The sequence below is a fragment of the Danio rerio genome, chromosome 18 (assembly GCF_049306965.1).
Source record: "Danio rerio strain Tuebingen ecotype United States chromosome 18, GRCz12tu, whole genome shotgun sequence".
NCBI lineage: Eukaryota > Metazoa > Chordata > Actinopteri > Cypriniformes > Danionidae > Danio > Danio rerio.
In genome coordinates, this window is record NC_133193.1 from 47,025,531 (window position 1) to 47,045,917 (window position 20,387).

The 20,387-nt window shown below is 36.2% G+C and overlaps 1 protein-coding gene across 2 annotated transcripts in view; it reads right to left on the bottom strand.

Moving 5' to 3' along the window:
* Positions 1–20,387, bottom strand: part of cdon (cell adhesion associated, oncogene regulated) — a 76,125-nt gene that overhangs the window by 13,562 nt on the left and 42,176 nt on the right. The window contains exons 10-15 of one of the 2 annotated variants that reach the window (XR_012393564.1): positions 20,016–20,129; positions 14,045–14,251; positions 11,216–11,397; positions 6,573–9,297; positions 4,764–4,886; positions 1,401–1,592 (exon numbers count right to left, since the gene is read on the bottom strand). Coding sequence is in view for 1 of the 2 variants with exons in the window: in NM_001081628.1 (NP_001075097.1) it covers positions 1,401–1,592; positions 4,764–4,886; positions 9,192–9,297; positions 11,216–11,397; positions 14,045–14,251; positions 20,016–20,129 (924 nt within the window). In the remaining variant the exon portion in view is untranslated. The remainder of the gene's footprint in view (positions 1–1,400; positions 1,593–4,763; positions 4,887–6,572; positions 9,298–11,215; positions 11,398–14,044; positions 14,252–20,015; positions 20,130–20,387) is intronic. The other variant, NM_001081628.1, reaches the window with a different exon arrangement.

A 20,387-nucleotide genomic window follows, 5' to 3' on the forward strand; every position in this document is an offset into this window, starting at 1 on the left:
GATCATTTGTATTAGTGTTCAATCATTAATAACTGTTTTATGAACCAATAAGGGTTTCTAAATCTTTTGAGGAAACTAATATTCTGCCAAATATTATATGTTGTCTAAACATCATATTATACATTTCTTAACTCTTCTAAAGTAAATTGTATTGTTGTCTTAAAATCAATGTATTTTTTTTTTTGCCTAAATTACAACATATCATGGATATCTAAAATTAGATAACTAATCCATTTAAATTCAAATGTGTTATTGCAAAAAAAAAAAAAAATCTATTTCATATTTTACTTGATTTTCCCTGTTTATTAATATTTTATTCAATAGTTTTCCCCAATATATTCATTTGTGTGTACTCATTTTTGCACTATGCTCTTCATTTTTTGTTAGATTAATTCCAGATTTAGTTTTGGTACTGACTAATCTAATTTATATGCATACAAATATTATTGTAAAACATCCAATAGAAATATGAATTTTAGAGAGATTTTTGCTGAGCTCTGTATATTTTATGTTTTGAAAATTAGTCTAATTGTCTATATTGCACTAAAAATAGCAACAAAAAAATAATAAAAAAAAAGAAAGGAAGCATGAATATGAAATTATGATGCTTTTGCCAAGCACAGTTGAAAAGTGGAGTAGCAGCAAACCAGAGTGTGTGTGATGAAAGTTAGCAGGCCCATTTGTGGCCTATTTCAGGGGGAGGTGTGTCTGTGTTACTACTTATACACACCGCTGCGGCCAGCACTGTTTACTCTGTTATTCAATCTCATTGAGAGTGGAAGAGAGAGGGAAAAAAGAGAGAAAGAAAGAAAACTTCAAAGGACCGGCTGTCGGTGAGAGGCAATGAAAACCAGGCATAGATCAGGAGGTGGAATCCAACTCAAATTCATAAAGGCATTATTGACACAACATAACCTCTCTTAACCTTACAGACCTACTACATAAACTAAAACAACAGAGCACTGCTGGTCTCATTACTACGTATCTAAATATAATAATAACAGTGGCTGAAGAAGAAATTGATTCTTTAAGAAGTTACACATACACGTTTTAAAAAGGGTCAAAAGGACCCTGTTTGGAGTGACTTTGGAGTGCAACTTTGCAAATTAGTTTTCTTGCTCAAACAGCATAAATGAAATATACTGTATGTATAAAGCAGGGTGTTCCTGGAGATGTGTCTTCCTGCAGATTTCAGTTGCAACCCATATCAAACACGCATGCCTGTAATTAACAATTGCTGTTCAGATCCTAATTAATTGGTTCAGGTGTGTTTGATCATGGTTGGAGCTCTGTAGGAAGGTAGATCCTTCAGGAACACTCCTGGTATAAAGCATGATAATCATTCGTCAACCCCCAACAAGCGTTTGAATAAAAAATAGACCTGAAAGCTTGAGACTTACTATGCATACTGTTCTGCTGTCTATTCCTCCATAAGCACATGACGATGAAGACAAGCAGAATGAGCACCATGACGCCCAGAACACAGCCCACGATCAGGTAGAGCAGGCCGCCCGGCTGGCTGGGTGTATCAGCAGGATAGAAGCCTGGAGGAGTGATAGGACGCAGGCTAGGCACACCTGGAGGCTGCCGGGCTGGAGGAACAGAGCAGACAAAAAGAGTCAATCATTAATAGTCCCGGTGTGCACAAAACTCAATAGCTTTGGTTTAATACTTTCTAATGTATTGATTCTCGTTGTTGCCAGTTGTTTTTGTCCATGGCTTAGGAAAGAAATCACTTAACTCTTATGTACTGTTCAAACAGCCTACCCTTTCGTTATGTTCGGGGCTGTTTTTGTTATGTTTGATGGTGTTTTCCCTGTTATGAAGAGGTCAAATTTGTCATTTTTACTGTTGATTATGAGTTGACAGCATTAACCCTTAAGATGGGTCTGAGCAACAAAAGTTTCCAACTTCTATATGGAGTTCTATGGATTAAAACGATATTTTGTGTGTGTATAAATACACTTACTATGTTTACTATGTTCTGAGAGCTGAGCTACTTATTTAGATTTTCTCAGACATATTAAAGTAAGTGCGCAAAGGTCTCTCTCACACACTCTCTCTCTCTCACACACACACACACACACACACACACACACACACACACACACACACACACACACACACACACACACACACACACACACACACACACACACACACACACACACTATAAGCCATACAGCCATATAATTTTAGGTCAGAAAGTTTTTTTTTTTTGCACTACAACTGATGATCAACGGTTAAAATAAAACATTTCACCTCTTCCCAATAAGGAAATCCACCAACAATCAAGAATGCATGATTATATGGTGTCATGGCTTTGCAATCAAAAAATGTGTTTATAATGGAAGTCAATGGGGCAAAAACAGCCCTGAACATAATGAAATGGTTGTCAATTTTCCCAGATTGTATTGTTGAATTTTTTTATGTTTTCAAAGCATTTCCCAAAATATGTGTCAAAACAAGATTTGTTACCATAAATCTTTCTATTTGCTGAAAAACAGAGAAAGCTGTGACTGAATTAAGACTCGAGATCACCCCTGATTGGATGAAAACATCCCCAACAGCATATAAGGGTTAAAATCTTTTAACTTAAAACATTAAAAATCGATGGCAAAAAAATTACTAAATGTAATGTTTAGGCTGTTTAGAAGTGCTTACTAGGGTGTTCCGACCGACTTTAGGCGCAAATACTATCAGATTTCAACTATTTTCGATCATTAAAGGTGCAGTATGTAAGTTTGACACCTAATGGTTGAACTAGGTATTGCATGCCTGGTTTAAAACACACGCAAGTGCAAGTTGCCAGATTGGAGACACCATCAGGAGCGAGCCTGACTATCGAGTCTAAAGGCTGATTTAGGCCATGTTCTAAATGAAAGCAATGGCTCGCAATAGAAGAAATATTATTCATCATTTTTTTTTCTAACAGCACCTGAAATTTATATTTTAGAAACGTTATCTATTGCTTACAACTGAACAACAGAAAACTGACAATGGTCACCTCAAACAGACCTCATGTGCTTTATTCAGTGTTAAATGCTAATAATTTGAGTTTGAATGCTTTTTTACATGACATTTATTGCCATACTACTGAAAGCAGCAATAGATCGTTCCCCTAAGATCTTGAAAATAAAATAAACCGCTTGAAACTGAACGTTAGAACTGTGACTCTGCAAGCGAACACATATCAGTGATTCAGCATCTACATTTAAAAATGTTAAAGAGGTTTAATATTTGGTAATTAAATTATAATATAAAGACATCATCATCTTTTCTTGTCGGCTTAGTCCCTTCATTAATCCGGGGTCACCACAGCGGAATGAACCGCCAACTTATCCAGCAAGTTTTTACGCAGTAGATGCCCTTCCAGCCGCAACCCATCTCTGGGAAAATATTATAAAAAAAGTACGGAGCAATTACTTGATGAATGCGAATCATTAACTTTTTGAATAATAGCATTGACAAGATTCACGCACCAAAGAAGTTTCTTAAAAACCGCAAACGCACAGTGTAAACTTCAGCAACTCTACACAATTAAATTATAAACCTTAGCATTTCGTGCAGTGAGTGCACTATTTTGTGCTTCTAAATGACCTTATTTAAACTTCTATCGTGTTTTGTCTGGTGCAAACAGCCAAATCACTGCAAATCTCGTCACGTACTGTGTTGTTAGGACACGGGGTTACAATGTAACCTGCTCACCTAATGTTTACGTTCACAATATTTGTACTATTTGCTAATTAAAAACCACCTCATGTGGAACTCTGAATCTGTGTCTCATTTCGGAGTCTGCTACTGTCCACCGGAGGTCGCGTTTCGGTCACGGACACATACTTCAAAATCCTTCCTGACAGATTGAATGAAATACGCTGTTTTCCACCAAGGCAACTCCAGGTGCTGAAATATAATTGGCTAAACTGGCATTGCGGCGGGTTAAAGAGACCAAAACAAAGACATGCCGACACATAATGTGCAATTTCGAAGCAGAATATCTGACTTTAGCATTGTTTTTAGATAAACAAGAATGTTGACTTCTTGCATATCTGCAAACATATTATGACAGAGGTGCTCAAATTCGGTCCTGGAGGGCTTGTGTCCTGCATATTTTAGGTCCAACCCAAATTAAACACACCTGAACCAGCTAATCAAGCCCTTTCTAGGTATACAAAAACTTCCAGGCGGGTATGTTAAAGGAAGTTTGAGTTAAACTATGCAGGACACCGGCCTTCCAGGACCGCATTTGGACACCCCTGTATTATGGTATTTTCATGCTTTAGAAGAGTCAACACGTACATATAGCACCTTTAAAGATCTGTTGCTTATAAAGTGCTTGATTTGATGCACTGTAGAACTAATTAAACAGGATTAATTATGCAGCGTTTAATACTAATGCTTTAATTCTTAGGATCATGGATTTGTTGAAATGTCTATCCCCAAGTATTAGCAATAATCCAGAACCCTAACAAGTGCTAGCATACAACAATGCATCTGTTGTCAGTCTTAAAGTCTGTTGTAGCAGCAAGTCCGATGTTTTTATTTGCTCTGGCTGTGAATGACACTCTGCTTGGATTTCAACAGTGTTGCATTAAGGCCAGTTATCAGTGAATGATGTCAAGGAGACGCAGCACAATGTCTCTCTTTGTCTACCCGATAATAAAACCATTGCTCGCTTCCCTCTGTCATTAGCACCGGGGCTTTATGGGTTCCTGTCTGCATGTTAAGTATAGCATTCCTGTGACGGTACTTCAGACTCTCACCTTTGGTCTCGCAGATCATGACGTTACTGTATTCGCTCTCGCCGCCGTCATTATAGCACTGCATCTTGATGTCATAAGATGTCTCGGGTTGGAGTTCACCAATCATGTGCCAGAATTTGAAGCCTGAGGGGAGGAAGTGACAGGATGCAATGAGAGCGGCTGTACTGAAGGACATGGACTTCTTCTTTCAAAGCATGTGTTGATAAATCCTAACCACAATTCATTTGCTTTGTCTCCGTTTTCTCTATCATTTACACACATACACACCTATTTAAACACACATATACATACAGACACACACATATTCACATATACACAAACATACAGGCAGACACACACAAACACACACACACACACACACACACACACACACACACACCTATTTACACACATACACACCTATTTAAACACACATATACATACAGACACACACATATTCACATATACACAAACATACAGGCAGACACACACAAACACACACACACACACACACACACACCTATTTACACACATACACACCTATTTAAACACACATATACATACAGACACACACATATTCACATATACACAAACATACAGACAGACACACACAAACACACACACACACACACACCCATTTACACACATACACACCTATTTAAACACACATATACATACAGACACACACATATTCACATATTCACAAACATACTGGCAGACACACACAAACACACACACACACACACACACACACACACACACACACACACACACACACACACACACACACACCTATTTACACACATACACACCTATTTAAACACACATATACATACACATATTCACATACACACAAACATAGAGAAAGACACGCACACAGACACGCACGCACAAACGCACGTACACACAAACACAGACACACACACACACACACACACACACACACACACACACCTATTTACACAAATACACACCTATTCACACACACATATACATACAGACAAACACACATACAGACACACATATATTCACATATACACAAACATACATACACACACACCTATTAACACACATACACACCTATTTTAACACACATATACATAAACAAACACACAAACAGACACTCATATTCACATACACACAAACATACACACCTATTAACACACATACACACCTATTTAAACACACATATACATAAACAAACACACAGACACACATTCACATACACACAAACATACACACAAACACACGCACACACACACACACTCACAAACCTATTTACACATATGCACACCTATTTAAACACACATATACATACAGACAAACACACAGACACACACATATTCACATACACACAAACATACAGACAGACACACACAAACACACACACACACACACACACGCACGCACGCACGCACGCACGCACACACACACACACACAAACACCTATTTACACACATACACACCTATTGAAACACACATATACATACATACAGACAAACACACACATACAGACACACACATTTTCACGTACAACCAAACATACAGACAAACACAGACACAAACACACACACAAACACACACACACACACACACACACACACCTATTTACAAACATACACATTCACACACACAGACATAAACACACGCACACACGTTAATACACATACACACCTATGCGCGCACACACATATTCACAAACATTTCCTCTCTATATATCTCTCTCTCACACACACATACACACATACATGCATACACACATACATACAGACACACGTGCAAGCGCGCACACACACACACACACACACACACTCATGCTCTCAATCTCACAGTGTCCCAAAAGGATTCAGACAGTTGCTTTGCTGCAGACAGGCTCCTTATAAGGCAGCTTAACGTTTGTTCTGGCCTGGCTCCAGTATTCCCACTGAACACACTCAAGGCCCTGTGTACACACACACACACACACACCTACACACACTCACAGCTCGTAGCAGCAGCTCGCCGCAGTCACACACACACATAAGCCAAGAGCCAACTATCTAATTACAATTTGTGCCACAATATTTTATTTGTGCAGCTCGCTTGGCTTTATTTAATACAGTTACGGCGTGCTTGTGTAAACTAAATGACCAGCTGCTGCACTGCAGAATGAGGGCCTACTCACACTATGCCATCCGTACCGTGCCCAGGCCCGTTTCCCGGATCGTTGGAGAAGTGTGAGTGCGCTGAATCGGGCTCAAGCACGGTTCACTTGGCCGGCCCTGGCCCGGTTGGAAGAGGTGTGCCTGAGGGCGGTTCACTTGGGCTTTGGCGCGGTACGCTTGTGTGTGAGTGCAAAACGCGTCAAAGCCCGAAACTGAAAGTGAGACGTGACTTTTAAGGGGCTGTTTCATATGGATTTATTAATAATACTGTTCAGTGATCGCAAACTGCCGTAGTTTATTAAAGACGAGAACTCCTTATAGCATGACCGCTGCGCACCTTCAGCAGACCTCCTCATTCCTGCAGCACGAGAACTTTATGATTGTTTATGAGCGCCAAAAGTGGCGGATCTGTCCGAAGAAATATCTGACTGCGTGTCCCCGCATATTCAGTGTATGGCAAGCCGTTTTAGCATTTAAACCTTGTTCTGACTATCCATAAATATATTTAGAGATATCTCTAATTATATTTTGACTAGTCATAATTATAATTCGACTAGTCAGATTGGAGATATCTGCAAATATATTATGACTGACTAGTCATATTCCTCCATTGACTTCCATTGAAAAATATTTGCAGATATCTCTAAATGAGTTTTGACTAGTCACAATTGTAATTAGAGATATCTCCAAATGAATTTTGACTAGTCAGAAATCCAATTCAAGATATCTACAACTGTAATTCGACTATTTGTAAATTAATTAGAGATATCTTCAAATATATTTGTAAATATCTCTAAATATGACGAATTAAAGATATCTCCAAGTGTATGACTAGTAAAAACTCAGTTAGAGATATCTCTAATTACAATTGTTACTAGTCAAAATTCATTTGGAGATATCTCTAATTACAATTGTGACTAATCAAACCTCATTTAGAGATATCTGCAAATATTTTTCAATGGAAGTCAATGGAGGAATATGACTAGTCATAATATATTTGCAGATATCTCCAATCTGATTTTGTACTAGTACAATTGTAATTGCAGATATCTCTAATTGTCATTCTGACTAGTCGAATTATAATTATGACTAGTCAAAATATAATTAGAGATATCTCGAAATATATTTATGGAGTCAGAACAAAGATTTAAATGCTAAAAAGGCTTGCCATAGAGAGCGCTTCACTGAACAGAGCAGCAGCGATGACGTAAGCGTGCCGAGGCCCGATATGGTGTGAGCGCGGGCCGTCGGAGGAGACGGGAGGGGGGACAAGCGTGCTTTGGCCCGGTTCGAGGCAACTGTACATAGTGTGAGTACGGCCTGAGAGAGAGGAGGAAAAACTGAAATCACACACACTTACAAACTCACACATACATGAAAAATGCATCACAGGCTGTTTAGTGCAGTTATGTCCTGCACACACACACACTATGTCTATAGCGTTTCCATCCACCTATTTTTATGTGCATTTTGGATGTGCGCATCTCCAAGATGCGCACTAGTTTTGAAAATGTGTGTATAACTAAGTTTATTCGATAACAAAAGATGAGCATAAACTGCGATGGAAACACTTTTATGTTGCCCTTTAAAATTCCATATTGCAAGTTAAATGGCTCACAAACATAATTTCCTAAGTAAAATTAGCAGAACACACTCCTGACCTACAGTATGTCTGTACATGCTGAGACGTATGAGGTCATCTTATCAGCTCAGCGTCTTTCTGACAACATGCTGTTTGAGGATTGAGGAGCCAATATGAATGAATGGAATCGGGGGGTAAAAGGTAAAAATAGGAGGCGACGGCAGTTAACATTCCTCTCAGAAGAAACTTGAGTCCCTCTCCGAGCGGCCAGTGTTGGGTTTCAGTTTAGGACCATTAGTGCGACAGCCATTTATTAAAAACACATTTTACACTGGCTCATTACTTGGAGCCCAGGACTCACTACACATCAATCAACAGATTACGCTTTCCTTGTCCCGCCCCCCTCTGAGACTGAATATACATTACACACTCATACTACACGCCGATCTGGAATGCTTCAATCTGATTGGACACAGCACTTACAGCTGACGTCAAAATGATTAGCCCTACTGTGAGATTTGATTTATTTTAGCCCCTTAAATGTCCCCTTCACTTTTTGACATCAAAATTATATGTTCAACGTAAACGATTGCCGATCTTCAACGCTTTGGTGAATATTTTCACATAAATAAGTCAATATCTATTGCCTGTTTATTTATATTTGTGCAAGTAGCATGTGTAATATGAGCAACAACCGAATAAAGACAGACAGCATGCTCTCACCTTCCACCACATCTTTCTTGTAGTCGCTGTCATTGTCGCTGTCTGTTGGCCGATAGTAGATGTAGAAGCCCTGGATGGGAGTGTTGTTATTGCTGGATGGAGTGTACTATGAAAGAGATGGCAGGAAAAAGCAAATGGAAAAGATAAGATAGCTAAAGTTGAACTAGAATCAAGACATCATGACTATCTGAATTGTTAATGTGCAAAGAATCCTGCTTTACTTTGACCTCCTGAAAGTAAATGTATTTTTCATTCAAATAAAGTATCAAATGAAAATTTAAGATGTTAATTCAACTATTTAACAGCCAATTGATAAATTGTTAAATTAACTGCTAAACAACTAAATTAATTGCTAAAAGTTTCTGAATTTATTTAGTATTAAATTCAGTCAATACCCAAACTGATGGTGTGACATGAGAAGGCTTGGGAAATTTGTACAGGATACTTTTATAATGTTTTAATTCCATTTCTGATGCTTGTAATAACAAATAGTACTTTTAAAATATTTAATTTTCCACAAAAACAATCATAAAGGTTTGGAAAAGCATTTACGTGCAACATTTCTGGATGAACTCTATAGAGACCCGTCAGAGCTTTTTCTTCTCATGCATGTCTTCTAAAAATAGCTCATCTCTCTCCGTTCCACTAGTTAGAGCAGGATAAAGCCTCTTAATCTGCTAACACTGATCTCACACACACACTTTTTTCCAGCAAAAACTGCCCCAGTGACCATATCTCTGCCAATTACCGATCTGACTGGTCATTTTAGGATGGCTCTCGGAGGCTGATGTGGAAAAACGACTACATTGTACCTGGAAAACTACACACAAACACTGCTAATGTGCTGAAAACACTTGAGAGCAACTGGCAAAGCAGAGAAGAACAAAAAAAACGCAGAGAGGCCCGTTGCGAGAGAGCTTGTTATGTGGTTAGTTCTGGACAGTTTTTACACTCTCATTTTCGAATTAAGCATGAAATGTGAGTGTAATTAAATTGGCCATTAGATATAAAAGGCATATGCCTAAAACATTAGCACACACACATTAGGTTTAAAAGCTCAGAGCTGCTAATGTGAGGTTCCAGCGTTATTCCTTCAACAGGCCAGAAACAGAAACAACATTTGTTTGTACAAGTGGCGAGACCCTTTATAAGATTAATGTGCTAATAATACACATACAGAAGCACGGAATGATAGAAAAACTCACAGTTTATTCAGTGATGAGTTATTGAGTGCCTGACAGAAGGCTGCTGCCTCGCTGTCTGCTGCCTCTATAGCCAACTGCCTTCGTTTGAGATTTTTTTTGCCTACTATTATAGGAGTAAAGTTGGGTATTTTTATTGAATGAACCCAGAGCTTGTATAATTTCTAAATCCCTAGTAGACTTTATGGCAGGCACTCTTCGGTTTATGGTAGCCCGATGTGGCCCAATTAGAAAGTACACTCATCGGCCACTTTATTAGGTACACCTGTTGTTGCTGACCATGTCCAACCCTTTATGAGCACAGTGTACCCATCTTATGATGGCTACTTTCAGGAGGATACTGCGCCATGTCATAAGGCATGAATCATCTCAGACTGGTTTCTTGAACATGACAATAAGTTCACAGTACTCAAATGGCCTCCACAGTCACCAGAGCTTAATCTAATAGAGCATCTTTGGGATGTGGCGGAACGAAAGATTCGCATCATAAATGCACAACCAAAAAATCTGCAGCAACTACATGATGCTAACATGGAGCAAAATCTCTGAGGTATATTTCCAGTACCTTGTTGAATCTATGCCATGAAGGATTAAGGCAGTTCTGAAGGCCAACCCGGTACTAGTAAGGTGTACCTAATAAAGTGGCCGGAGAATGTATATTGCAACACCAAAAATGATTGAGGTACAGATATTGCACGATAAGTCAATATTGTGACAGACCTACTCAGAATCTAACCCAAACCATGTCAGTCATTTTAGATTAATTGGCAGTTAGTATACGGTAAAGTGTGTGAATGTAGTGTATTGGTGAAGTGTACTCACGGTCCAGCGTAACAGAATCTGAGTATCACTAACAGCATCAGTGGAAGAGATGTGAGGCCCAGTGACTGGACGGTTCGAGACAGGTGAACTTGACATGGAGACCTGGTATGGCCTGGAGGTGGCGCTAGCTGGGCTTTCACCATAGTTATTCATGGCAATGACACGGAAACGGTAAGTGGAACCTGTTTGAAAAAACATATTTGACCACATAAGACTTTTTATATGCTTTTATACACCATGTTTTAATTTTATGTACAGGATTTACAGACAAAGTTTTTGAATTTCTAAAAATGGGTAAAAATTAATAATGAACTATGAATGATAAATACTTGTATTAGCATGTATGATTTTTAGTAATGTATTTTACAATAGCACGTATTATTCATAATTTAACATTCAGTTATATATTATGTAGATATTCAACATTTAATTCATTACTAAAAAATCTAAAGTTGTGCTTGTTAGCATGATCTAATGAAGAACTATATTTTCAATAGCTAACGTTAATAAAGATGAATAAATACTGTATTAAATGTATATTTTTCATCAATTTTTTGTTAATAAATACATTAACTAACATTAACTAATGGATTACCAGTTTAATAAATACTGTAATAAATGTGTTTTTCATGTATATCCTTTTTCATGTTAATAAATTCATTTGCTATCATTAACTAATGGAACATTATTGTGAAGTGTTACCAAGAAAGTAATAAGAGATATAATAATAAAGTATATATTTTTAAAAATGACAATGAATTTACCAGTAAATAAGTTAGCATTAAATAAATTATTAAATAATTAACCATGACATTATATAAATAACAAAAACCTAATAATATAAATGTCTAAAGAGTATATGGTTAAAAGATAAACATTTATAAATAAGCTAACTAAAATTTAACACAAATGTATGGTTGCTTTCCTCTTTAATATTTCATCATTAGTAATTTTATAAGTGAACAATGAATGTATGAATAATACCAGGTAGGCCTGCATGATTAATTGCTTTTAAACCAAAAAGCTGTAATTATTATGATGTGCTATCAAATATGATAACAAGCATATCGTTTTTGAGGGTTTTGACAGTTTGCAAGCACATTTTTATGTTCCTTTATTTAACAAGGTAAAAAAAAAACATAGAGATCGAAATATTATTCACAAGGGTGACATGGCCAGGAGGTCAGCAGCACATGACCTATGAAAAAATTAAATAAATAAATAATATAGAAATACAGTTTGGTTATTCAGCCATACCACACTACAATATACAATTGTTTTATATACAATATATAAAACTATTAACGTCGGGTAGGATTTTCGCCACATTTTGTGACATTATAGTCTATACAAACACGGCTTTCTGACGCTACCTACCATGTGCATCTAAGTTACAAAGAAACTAAAAGGTTTTTTTTTCTTTCTCCGATTCGCCATGCGGTATCAAACATTCAATTAAAACAACACTCTTCCAGCAGTTTCCCCCATTCAATATTTTGTTTGTCATAGGGGGCATGCATGAAATGTTCCTGAATGAAAGTGAAAGTGCCAAACTGCAGTTACAGTCGACAAATTAAGATTTTGGCAAATAATTTGATCACTGATGTCCATGTAAACTCAGTCACTATCTTTTTCCCCTGTGTCTGTGTGTTATTGTCGAATCGAAACTCACATTTTTTGCAAAACCTTCCTTCTTTTCCTCCGCCGACACTCCCACGTAAACAGAGCTAGACTCGCCCTCTTTCCTGACTTTTTTCAAACTAGAAGTGTGAAAACACCCTGCTGAGACAGGGGGGAAGGGGGTAGGGGGTTCGTGGCCCTTTAAATAAACAGTATTGTAGTGCACTTTGTGATTATGGTTGGTCTTTTTTTGATGCTGTTAATACTACCTCGTCAAACCTGTAGCTCTTTTATGAAATGTTAGTAAACTGTTGGTCAGATAAATCTGAATTAGATTTGTTTACTTTAAATCAGGGGTCTCAAACTCAATTTACCTGGGGGCCGCAGGAGGCAAAGTCTGGGTGAGGCTGGGCCGCATAAGGGATTTCACAAAAAAAAGTCCTCAAATGTCATTATTAACAGTTTTAATTATTTCTTCTGAACATGAAGTGTCCTGAACATTAATAGAACATTGAGTGAAGATTATGAACAGTTCTTCTGAACATGGCATCTTTGGTACTCAAGAGCGGTGTTGTCGCGCGCCTACTGAAGGGCAGGACCGAAGGTGTGCCGCGTCGCGGGGGCACTTTTGATCATTTTGGAAGGGCACTTTCTATTCAAGACTAAAGGGCATGTGCACTGCACAGGTTGAGCCGTATGTGTGCACGTGCCTGCCCTCACCTAAAAAAAAAGGCGTATATATGTATAAATAAAACACCCCCACCCCACTCCAGTCACATCAGTCTGTATCTACCTATAATATATATAAGATGCAGGCTGCAGATAGGTAGCTAAGTGGCAGGCAGGGGCAGGAACAGCTTACCTTGGTTCTGGCCGGCGTGAGTTCCCTCCTAACACTTCCCGCCCGTCACAGCGTCTAACAAAGGGGCGGGGTGCGTGGTGACGTCACCGGCATCCCCGCCCCTTTGTTTACACGGCGGGCGGGGAATGCCAGTGACCGCTGTGTACGGATAGAATCAGCGGAGCGGGGAGAGAGAGCGCTGTCAGATTCTGTCAGTGTACAGTGGTCGGCGCGGGCCACAAAATATTGCACTGAGGGCCGCAAATGGCCTGCGGGCCGCGAGTTTGAGATCCCTGCTTTAAATCATGCAGCTCAAAGTTCCTCAAGTTTTTCTATAAAAATTTTAAAACATACTGCAGTAACCTCACCTGGCTCAAGGTTGCGCACTTCCACTGACAGTTTAAGCGGTGAGATGTTATCAGCTGCAATGATCCAGTCTCCATTACGCCCCTGTTTTCTGTACTCCACGCGAAATGCAGTGATGGGAGAGCCACCATTGGCCCGAGGTATCCATGTGACGTAAACAGAACTTTCTGTCGCCATTGAGATTGTGGGGCGGTCTGGAGCCTCAGGAACTAGAGAATGAATCCAACCAATAAGAAATTAGGAAAAAAATAAAAACAACATATTGTTTCAGCATCATTATCGCAACGTGCACATCTATAGTTGGACCAGGAACTAAAGAATTATATTGAATTACTGTATTTATGTGTCTGGGATAGAACCCAGGTCTCTGGATTGAGAAGTGAGTGACATTACCACTGAGCTACTGGAGGTTGATGAAGACAGCCATGCATATACACACCTGATACATTCTTTACATATACACACCTGATACATTCCTGATACATTTAAAGACATGATACACTTAATACACATGCACAAATGAGGTCTTCATTAACCTCCAGTAACTCAGTGTATAAATTGTATCATGTCTGTATATGTGTATATGCATGTATTAGGTGTGCATATGTAAAAAAAGGTATCATGTGTGTATATGTATAGAATGTATGTGTGCATATGTATAAAGTGTATCATGTATGGACTGTATCAGGTGTGTTTATGTATAGAATGTATCATGTGTGCATATGTATAAAGTGTATCATGGCTGTATATGTATAGAATGTATTAGGTGTGTATATGCATGGCTGTCTACATCAACCTCCAGTAGCTCAGTGGTAATATCACTCACCTCTCAAACCAGAAACCCGGGTTCTATCCCAGACACTGACAGGACTGTATCATGTATAGAATGTATCATTTGTTCATATGTATATAGTGTACATATGTATAGAATGTATAATGTGTCCATATGTATAAAGTGTATCATGTGTGCATATGTATAAAGTGTATCATGTCTGTATATATATATAGAATGTATCAGGTGTGCATATGTATAAAGTGTATGATGTCTGTATATGTATGGAATGTATCATGAGTGCATATGTATAAAAAGTACCATGTCTGTATACTGTATCTATAGAATGTATCAGGTGTTCGTATGTATAAATTGTATCATGTCTGTATATGTATAGAATGTATCAGGTGTGTTTATGTATAGAATGTATCATGTGTGCATATGTATAAAGTGTATCATGTCTGTATATGTATAGAATGTATCAGGTGTGTTTATGTATAGAATGTATCATGTGTGCATTTGTATAAAGTGTATCATGTGTGCATATGTATAAAGTATATCATGGCTGTATATGTGTGGAATATATCAGGAGTGCATATGTATCTGCATATGTAACTGTATCAGGTCTTCATCAACCTCCAGTAGCTCAATGGTAATGTCACTCACCTCTCAAGCCAGAGACCCGGGTTCTATCCCAGACACTGACAGGACTGTATCATGTATAGAATGTATCATTTGTTCATATGTATATAGTGTGAGTATGTATAGAATGTATAATGTGTGCATATGTATAAAGTGTATAAAGTGTATCATGTCTGTATATGTATAAAAAGTATCATGTGTGCATATGTATAAAGTGTATCATGTCTGTATATGTATGGAATGTATCATGAGTGCATATGTATAAAGTGTACCATGTCTTTATATCTATAGAATGTATCAGGTGTGCATATGTATAGACTGTATAAAGTGTATAATGTCTGTGTATATGTATTGAATGTATCATGTGTATCAGGTGTGTTTATGTATAGAATGTATCATGTGTGCATAAGTATAAAGTGTATCATGTCTGTATATGTATAGAATGTATCAGGTCTGTATATGCATGGCTGTCTTCATCAACCTCCAGTAGCTCAATGGTAATGTCACTCACTTCTCAAGCCAGAGACCCGGGTTCTATCCCAGACACTGACAGGACTGTATCATGTATAGAATGTATCATTTGTTCATATGTATATAGTGTGAGTATGTATAGAATGTATAATGTGTGCATATGTATAGAATGTATAATGTGTGCATATGTATAAAGTGTATCATGTCTGTATATGTATAGAATGTATCAGGTGTGCATATGTATAGAATGTATCATGTCTGTATATGTATAGAATGTATCAGGTGTGCATATGTATAAAGTGTATCATGTCTGTATATGTATGAAATGTATCGTGTGCATATGTATAAAGTGTATCAGGTGTGTTTATGTATAGAATGTATAAAGTGTATCATTCCTGTATATGTATGGAATGTCATGTGTGCATATGTATAAAGTGTATGATGTCTGTATATGTATGGAATGTATCATGAGTGCATATGTATAAAGAGTACCATCTCTGTATACTGTATCTATAGAATGTATCATGTGTACATATGTATAAATTGTATCATGTCTGTATATGTATAGAATGTATCATGTGTGCATTTGTATAAAGTGTATCATGTGTGCATATGTATAAAATATATCATGGCTGTATATGTGTAGAATGTATCAAGAGTGCATATGTATAGAATGTATCATGTGTGCATATGTATAAAGTGTATCATGTCTGTATATGTATAGAATGTATCATGTGTGCATATGTATAAAGTGTATCATGGCTGTATATGTATAGAATGTATCAGGTGTGTATATGCATGGCTGTCTACATTGACATGTGTGCATATGTATAAAGTGTATCATGTGTGCATATGTATAAAGTGTATCATGTGTGCATATGTATAAAGTGTATCATGACTGTATATGTATAGAATGTATCATGTGTGCATATTTATAAATTGTATCATGTCTGTATATGTATAGAATGTATCAGGTGTGTTTATGTATAAGGTGTATCATGTATGTATATATATGGAATGTATCATGTGTGTATATGTATAAAGTGTATCATGTCTGTATATGTATAAAATGGATCATGGCTGTTTATGTATAGAATGTATCAGGTGTGTGTATATGCATGGCTGTCTACATCAACCTCCAGTAGCTCAGTGGTAATATGCATATGTATAAAGTGTGTATATGTATAGAATGTATCATGTGTGCATATGTATAGAATGTATAATGTGTCCATATGTATAAAGTGTATCATGTCTGTATATCTATAGAATGTATCAGGTGTGCATATATGCATAGAATGTATCAGGTGTGCAAAATAAGCGTAATCTAGAGGCCTTTCATATCAGCCACTTCTGATACCGAATGATCAACTATACTGTATAAAGTGCCTGTATAAAGTGTATCATGTCTGTATATGTGTAGTATGTATCAGGTCTGTATATGCATGGCTGTCTTCATCAACCTCCTGTAGCTCAGTGGTAATGTCACTCACCTCTCAAGCCAGAGACCCAGGTTCTATCCCAGACACTGACAGGACGGTATGTATCATGGAATGTATCATGTCTGTATAAGGAATGTATCATGTCTGTATAAGTATAAAATGTATAATGTGTATATGTATAAAATGTATCATGTGTGCATATGTATGGAATGTATCATGTCTGTATATGTATAGAATGTATCAGGTGTGCAAAATAAGCGTAATCTAGAGGCCTTTGCCTTTCATATTAGCCACTTCTGATACCAAATGATCAACTAGAAGTCAAGTTAATATTTGTTGTGCTAAAAACTTTCTACATACTAGGCGACAAGACTTTTGTCAGGCAGAGTAGAAACAAAGCAAAGTAAGAAAAGTATGTTTTGCATTGTGATTATTTAATTTCTCTACTTGGATAGCTGTTGGATATACTTCCCAGAAAACCATCAAATCGTGCTATTCAAACTATCTAGTGAAACTGTATTAATATAGCAAAATTTATCATGATATATCCAATATCATGCAGCCCTAAAACAAACTACACCCTAATTATTCAGTTTTCCCAAAAATAAGCAGTGTCTTTCATGTTTTCAAGTGTAACCTCAACATCCATCAGTGAACCAAAAGAGCAGACAAAGATAAAATAAACCAACACAAACACAACAGAGCGACGGCATGCCAGAGTCAATGGAGTACTTACTGATTGGGCTCTGAGCCACAGACACAGAGACGCAAGCAGAGAGAGAAAGACAGAGCAAAATTTATGTGGCAAATAAGAGCAGGCCTGGACCCATTAGGAGCTAAATGTGCACATTTGTCAATGCCTAAACGTGTTATAAGAAAACTTCAAAGCAAAATATGAACGTTCGCTCAACCCTGTGTTGTTTTCTTATGAGAAACACAAAAGAAGACATTTGAAATAGCTTTTTCATATACGTTTTTAGGGATGTTCCAATATCCTTTTCCCATTCCCGATACCGATACCAACACCTGAGCTTAGGGTATAGGCCGATAGAGAGTACTGAACTGATACCCGAGTATGTATCTGTAGAAACAGTTGTGTATACTACTAGTCCTGGATAAATTGACAGAATTTATTTACGGTGTGCTTCAGATTTACCCATTAATAAAAATTATACAAATACATACAGTTAACTAGAGTATTTTTAAGATCTGACATGTCTATTATCAGACATTCAACAATAATATTATTTACTTTACTTTACTGAAACCCCAAAATAGAATCTTAAAAAAAAACAATTTAAATCTGTGCAAAAAACAAAGAAATATAAAACATGAATATGAATAATATAGAAAAATAACCTCTTTCAAAGTTGCTGCTTTAAAATTGGTACAGCACAACCTCCTGTGTTTGCATTCTGAGCAGTTAAGAACTGACTTCAGGTTTGCCGTGTCAAGCAAAGATAGCAGGCATATGTCTCATTTAAAAAGATGGCATCCTATCGGTTTATGGTTTCAACTACTTGCCCATACTGATGCCAGAATTTTTGCAGTATTGGTGAGTATTGGTATCGGTACAATCCTTTAAGTTTTTCATACATGAAAGCTATAATATGATTTTTGAGCACTTTCGTAGACTAAAATGTATAAAAACAAGCAGCTTCAGATGATCTCCTTTTGTGTTTCACACATGGCATACAGCTATGAAGAGAATTAAGAGACCACTTGAAAATTCAAATGGTAATATTAATTTAAGTCTATATTTATTCTGTGCTAATATTCATTTTGTTCTATTAAGGCCTTAAAATAGTTCTTCCATATATCAAATAAAAATATTTAGAGCTTTTTAGAGGAAGAAAATGACAATGAAATGACAATTGATAAATTAAATTAAATTAATGGCGGTTCATTCCGATGTGGCGACCCCAGATTAATAAAGGGACTAAGCCGAAAAGAAAATGAATGAATTAAATTAAATTAAATTAAATTAAATTAAATTAAATTAAATTAAATTAAATTAAATTAAATTAAATTAAATTAAATTATTTTTATTTATTTAAATTAATTTAATTATAATTGTTATTATTATTATTATTTAATTTTTTGGGAGGAAGAAAATGACAACTGATTATTTAAATCAATTTATTTTAATTATATTTTTTATATAATTTATTTAAATTATTTTAATTTAATTTAAATTAAATTTTTCTTTATTTTATTTTCTTTATTATTATTATATTTTGGGGGGAATGACAATTGGTTAATTTATTTATTTGCATTTTTTAATTTTATTATTTTAATTAATTTATTATTATTATTATTATTTTATTTTTGGGGGAAAGAAAATGACAATTGGTCAATATAACTAATGTTCACCAAAGTTAAAACATTGTAAACATTTCTGAAACCCATTTTTTCCCAATTGTCATTCTATAATTTAACGGACAACATTCTTATTTTTAATTTAGAAGAAATGTCATCAGTAGTTTGTAGAACAAAAACAATTATTTATTCAAGCACATAACGATAAACTGTAAACAAGGAGAAACAGTATTATCTAGTGGTCTCAATTCTGTTTATAGCTGTATGATTCAGATTTTTTAATGAACTATTTTAAAGAGGGTACACTAGTATGGAGAGCAGTCCTCTTACCTCTGTCATGTATGACCACTCCATAATAAGTGTTAGTAGTTTTATCTTCTGGAGTTTTCTCTGGTAGAGACACAATTGGAGCTTTGGAGGGATTCTTATTGGGGGACGCCCGCTCTGAGAAGGAGAGAAAAAAAAGTGAATATAATATAATATAGTATAATATAATATAGTATAATATAATATAATATAATATAATATAATATAATATCATTAATATAATATCATTAATATAATATAATATAATATAATATAATATAATATAATATAATATAATATAATATAATATAATATAATATAATTAATATAATATCATTAATATAATATAATATATAATATAATATAATTAATATAATATAATATAATATAATATAA